This window comes from Nematolebias whitei, chromosome 9 (genome assembly GCF_014905685.2).
Source record: "Nematolebias whitei isolate Nwh7 chromosome 9, NemWhi1, whole genome shotgun sequence".
NCBI classification, from domain to species: domain Eukaryota; kingdom Metazoa; phylum Chordata; class Actinopteri; order Cyprinodontiformes; family Rivulidae; genus Nematolebias; species Nematolebias whitei.
The window spans coordinates 44,809,968-44,816,171 of record NC_056506.1 but is presented as its reverse complement, the minus strand read 5'-3'; the positions used below and the strand labels follow the sequence as shown (position 1 = coordinate 44,816,171).

At 40.1% G+C, this 6,204-nt stretch overlaps 1 protein-coding gene across 1 annotated transcript in view; it reads left to right on the top strand.

The window, feature by feature from the left end:
• Positions 1-588: 588 nt before the first annotated feature.
• The window catches only part of pnp5b (purine nucleoside phosphorylase 5b), a 7,355-nt gene continuing 1,739 nt past the window's right edge, over positions 589-6,204 (top strand). Inside the window, exons 1-4 of the mRNA XM_037681387.1 lie at positions 589-667; positions 3,680-3,849; positions 3,933-4,036; positions 5,840-6,015. Of these exons, the coding sequence (XP_037537315.1) occupies positions 648-667; positions 3,680-3,849; positions 3,933-4,036; positions 5,840-6,015 (470 nt within the window). The 5' untranslated portion in view covers positions 589-647. The remainder of the gene's footprint in view (positions 668-3,679; positions 3,850-3,932; positions 4,037-5,839; positions 6,016-6,204) is intronic.

The following is a 6,204-nucleotide window of genomic DNA, read 5'->3' as shown; positions in this document are numbered from 1 at the left end:
TGTGTGTGTGTGTGTGTCTGTGTGTGGGTGTGTGCGTGTTAGTACTACAGCAGTTGAACTCTTTAGCATGTATGTTGAAAAAAATGGTAAAAAATCTGTCAGTGTTCATAAAATTAGGACAGACTGGTGCAAGAGGAAAAATATAAAACTGGTAGTCAAGATTACTTTAAGCACTAATTAGTCTCTTTAGAATGATTTGTTCAATTAGGTTTGTAGAGATCTAGTAGAGTGCTGTATTAATGGGTAAATGAGGCACAGATTGTAGTGTAAATCGCTTTGAGTATCTTGAAATAAGATAGAAAGGCTATATAAGTGCAGTCCATTTACCATTTAATTAAACATGAAACAATTCTTGCCTTGTGATGCTTTCATCATGATTGAAATCAGTACAACCGCCTGTCACTACAAGTCGACTTTTCACCGAGGTTCTTGAATGCAACATCAGCTGCTGGGAGGGAAAAGGGAGCGCACGAGCAACGCCTGCGCTTCGACCAATCAGAGCATGTAATGTGTGTGACGTCAGAAATAAGTCACTACGGAGGCGGATGGGCTGTAAAAGCCGGTTTCTCCATCAGGAAACCCGGACAAACGCCGCTAGACTCAATAAAACAAGTAAGAAGCTGCTGAAAACACCGCCATACTTCATCATGTCTGACTTTACCTCTGGGTAAGTGGACTAATTCCGTTATTATTATTACAAACGACGGCTATAACGCATTTAAACGGAGCGCAACAGTTTAGCTAGCTGTATTTACCTCGTTAAATTAAATCCGTCTGGCTACATCACGAGAAGATCGTCTGAGATGACACCTGCAGGGAGAGAACCCCACCACGTACAGTAGGTGTTTGGACTGATGTTCGTTTAAATTAAAACGGGGATTAAAGCCGCCGGTTGAGATGCCACGTTGGAAAGCGGGGACTGTTTCTGTTGAGCCCACCACACAGACAGAAAAAAAAAAAAACGGTCCTCTTTGGTCCCCCCACACGTGCTCATCTTCAGCTCGTGCTAAACTCAGACCCGTCGCCCATCATCATCATCATCATCATGTGCGTGTGATTTATTTATTTTTTTACCCACATGTGGTTCAAGGAGTCCATGAATTAGTAACAGAGCTGGCAGAACCGCCACCCTGTGAGGAAATGAGTCGTTCTAGTCTCTGTGACCACATAATTACACAAACCTGTAAAAAAGATCAAAGAGAAATCACATAAAACTAATATTTCAAACACAAGACACAACTCTTTTCACTTAGAAAGTGAGACTCTCTTTTATTGTATTAGTGAATATTTGTGGGATATATTCTCTGAATTATTTAGTACTTATAAGAAATTATCATAGATGGATGACAGATATACATCAGATATATATATATATATATATATATATATTTATATATATATCAGATTACAATCTGTTATTACACAGTTACTAAACCTTGTTGCAATCTTAACAAAGATGAGAGAAACATCCATCATCTTTACCCGCTTCTTTCGTTTCGGGTCACGGGGGTCGCCTGGTGCCCATATCCAGCGGTCCCTGTGCGAGAGGCGGGGGACACCCTGGACATCAGTCCATCACAGGGACACAGAGACAAACGAGACAACCGTTCTGTCTCACTCTCATCTAGGAACAATTTATAGAGTCATCGATCAGTCGAACGTGCGTGTTTTTGATCTGTGGGAGGAAACTGGAGAAAACCCACGCATGCACGGAGAGAGCATGCAAACTCCACTCAGAATCCCCCCCCCACCCCCCCACCACCGGCTGGGATTCGATTCGGCGACCTTCTCTCTGAGAGGCGGCAACTCTACCAACTGCGCCACCGTGTCGCCCATCATTTTGCAAATTATACAGATTCAATTTACTTGCAAGCGCAACCCCGATTCTGAAAAGATTGGGCTGTTGTGTGAAATGTAAAGAAAATTTTAATGCAACGATTCGCAGATCTCATAAAAAACTTTTTTATTTACGATGGATACCAGTATTAGTTGTTTAAACTAAGACGTTGTTTCCCAGTATGAAGCATCCATCCTTTTTGGTGATCTAAAACCTCAATCTACTGTTCTGCATTGATGGGGCCCTTCCAGATGTGTACGCTGCCCATGCCAATGGCACTAATGCACCCCAATACCATCAGCGAGGCAGACTTTTGAACTGAACTTTAATAGCATGTTGGGCAATCCCGCTCCTCTTTATAAGGACTGATGTGGATCTGCTGTAACATTTTTGAGATGGTAAGATAAGATAGAACTTTATTGATCCCATCTATTAGACGATTAGCAAAACGAGTGTAAACATATTACAGTTCAGAAAAAATTAAAAATTAGCTAACAGAAATAAGTTTTGCTAAAACAATTTTAGAAATTCCTTAACGCACAATGAAGTTGACGCAGTGTAGTAAATGCTTTGTCGTTATTAATAATAAAATAAAAGAACTGGTTAATTATTACTCATTTATAAAGTTTTTTTTTTTTTAATCAATATTTTGCTGTTTATTTCGTGTGATTTTTATGATCTAGTTGTTAAGAAAAACTGGTTAGTTTCTATTTTTCCATTTGCTAACCAAGTCTGATTTTGGTCATTTAAATAAGTAAAATTAAAACGGTTCACAAAAAATTAAAAATATACTGTATCTGCCCAAAGAAAACTTTGACACAAAGTCTGAAGAGGTATTGCTCAAGATAATTTCCCCAAGGTTACAAGAAAGTCTCACTCCAAGGAAGTAAGTTATAAAGTAATTACTTTTTTACGCACTATATGTACTGCCACGGGATCATCAGGGTAAGAAGACATATAAATAACATAATAAACTTGTTGTTTACTGTAATTAAGTAGCAAAACATGAGTATAAATTAGTAGCCAAACAAAAAAAACCTGTAAAAATCAGCTTGTTTTATATGTGTAAAAACAAATACGCTTATAATAAAACACATATTCAGCTCACTTTTTAATATCCTGTGTCCTACTGGGATCAGATTTTTGGGTTTAGGAAGAATTTAATGGATTTTCCCACAGGGACCCTCAAGTCTTCATGTTGCAGCTGTGACAAATTATTTGTGATCATTTCTTGGATAAAATAAAAAAAAACCTCTGAATATAATGCAATGTAAAACTAAATCAGCTCAAAACTAAAGCGATCCCTCGGAGTGTCACTAAAATGCCGTGCGGTATATCGTAAATGTATAACAAGCACAATAACACAAGTCGAGCCTTTTGGTCCAGACACACAACAGACCATCCATCCATTCTTTATCTTTATTTGCTTTTCCCTACAGATCTAATCTTTATTTATTTTTACATTTAAAATTAACGCTGATAGTCACAGTGCTGAACACATTTTTTAATAGACACTCCCTACTAGAAGAGACCGTGCTGACGCCCGTCTGAACAGGATAGAGCGTGTCTTGTGTGTTCATGCAGCATCAGTAGAACGTGCGTTCCCATCCATCTGACGCTCTCATTACAGCTGTTTATGTTGCTCCATGTCACTCAAATGGAGAAGCATGACTTGGCTTGTTTCCTGCACTGAAAGAATCTGGTCTGAGTTCGGAAACAAAATAAAAAACAGTGTAGGTCTCCAGCTTCTGTTGGGAGACTGACCCCTTACTTCGCTTGTTAGGATTCTCGGAGTTTCAGTGATGCATCTGCGTTTCTCGTCTTTATTCTGCTCTTTCCCAGAGGAAACTACGAGGAATGCAGAAACATAGCTGATTGGCTGCTGAACCGCACGCAGGTGCGACCAACCGTGGGAATCGTGTGCGGATCAGGTCTGGGGGGGCTGGCTGGCATGCTCAAGGACCCCCAGGTCTTCAAATACAGCGACATTCCCAACTTTCCCCGCAGCACAGGTATGTGCCGCCGGCGAAAACAGCTGCTCATATTTGCATGATAAAAAAAAACCCACCAAATGTATCGTGTGTGTGTGTTGCAGTGCACGGTCATGCAGGCCAGCTGGTGTTCGGAACACTAAAAGGGAAGCCATGCGTGTGCATGCAGGGCAGGTTCCACCTGTATGAAGGTTACCCCATCCAAAAGGTAAACAAGCCCATCAGCTGTTGGTTTAGTTGAAAACTAATCCAGATTACATGAACTCTGTCCGGAACATATTTTAAAACACAAAACAAACCTTTGAGTTTGACATCTTATGGTGCGACCACACCTTTAAACTTCTTACACACCCACTTCTGTCAACATCGCACACTGGTGATAAATTATATATAAAGGACTACATCCCCCAAACAGCTGATTGAATAAGCAATAAGTTTAAATTTGAGCTTTTTTTTTTTTAACATTTCATTCTTTTTTTTTCCCCTCTTTATATTTTGCAAAAAACAAAACTTATTATTTTTCATTTTGTGCTTCTAATAGAGGACTTTTACAAAGTTACACGAATTTGTAACATCCTAATCTAAATTGTGCTAAATATGCTTTTAATTTGGTTGTGCCCCGTCAGTCATGAGTGACCGGTTTGAAACCCAAAAAATGCAAACTGACACGAGAACGCCCAAACAAAACTTCAAAAAGTTTTATTTTTTTCCAAGAAAAACAAAAGCCGATGTGGCAGCAGAAACTTATTTATCACTGGGAGGCTCAAGGAGAAACGAAAAGGCACTGGGAGGCCTGGACGTGACATGAAAGCCAATAAATGCCCAACTTGTGAAAACGGACTCAGAGGGAATAAACGAGGAAGGAGGAGCTGGGAAACAGCTGTGACTCAGGTGGAGACGGGCGTGACGAGCTGACTGGAAAAGTACTGAGGGAGTTGTAGCTGCGGCACAAAGCAAACAGAAAAGCATAAATAAATACATAAAAACCGCCATTAAATAACCTGAAATAAACACAGGTTGTGACACCGTCAGTCACAAAGCTGTTGTAAGTAAGACTTGAACTGAGCACATCTAATATAAATCTGAAAAGATAATCATATTTAAAAAGGGACTTTTTCAATTAGACCAAAAGCGTCTTCAACGCAATGATGGTTTTGTTGACAAAATCTGCAAAACGATACAAACACGTGACAGAAGACTTTTCCTCAAATGGCTCGTTTTTATTTGAACATAAGTTCCTGTAACAGTCACCAGGCGGATGTTGTGCCTGCACAGGTGAAACAGTCCCACGAGCAAGAGCAGGAAAGAAGAGGGGCGGCGCACGAATACCTGCCTGAATAAAAACACATTGTTCTCGTGAACTGAAATACCTTGTGATTAACGGACCTCACTGCACCTCAGGAGAACTGAGAGACATATTGTTTGTTCTGCTGAGGGAACTGAAAATGTACACCTGATCGAAAAAGTCACGGAAATATTCAGCAGCTGAAAGGATGTGAGCAAAGTCAAAATGACTTCCCTTCAAGGACGACGACTGCGGAAGCTCCTTCTCAAAGATTTACTGTAAATAATTCCTTGAAATGTGTTTTCAAGAGTTATCTAAGGATTTTGAAAGATTTATCAGCAACGAACCTAAACCAGAAACCTCTGCATAGTTTGAATTTGAGAAAATATTTTGTTTTGTGACTCGACCACGCTTAAATTCATTTATACTTCGTTTTGCTTGAAACTGGGCTGACACATTAGTGATTTGCGAGAAGCTTAAAGTCTGAAAACAGCGTCAGTTTTTTTTGTTTGTTTCTACTGTTTTGTCATGTTATTGTTATTAGTCAGCCGAGACATATTGGGTAAAATAATAACAGGAATTTCCCACATTTCCATCACTTTAAATAGTCTGTGTTTGCTACGTTTCTGTGTAACTGTGGAGTTTTTGTATTTTGCAGAACCTTAAAACAGACTCTGCTGTGTGGTGACGTCAGTAAACAACATTACTGTAAACTTTACTTTCCAGATTACGTTGCCCATGCGTGTCTTCAAGCTGATGGGCGTCGGAACTATGATCATGACGAACGCAGCTGGAGGCCTGAACCAGGACTTCAAAGTGGGCGACATCATGATCATCAAGGACCACGTCAACATGCCCGGATTTGCTGGAAACAACCCTCTGACTGGACCCAACGATGACAGGTAGGTGGAGGTGGAGGTGGAGGTGTGAGACGCATTTAACTTTGAACAAACTTGTTTTTTTCCCCACAATCAGTCCTGTATCCATTTTAAATGACTTCTGATGGTTATTTTCCTCAAAGTATTTCTAGGATGCCGTGGCTTCATTGTGATTGTAAAAATGTCTCAGCTCTTCCAGTTCTTCTGCCCCCC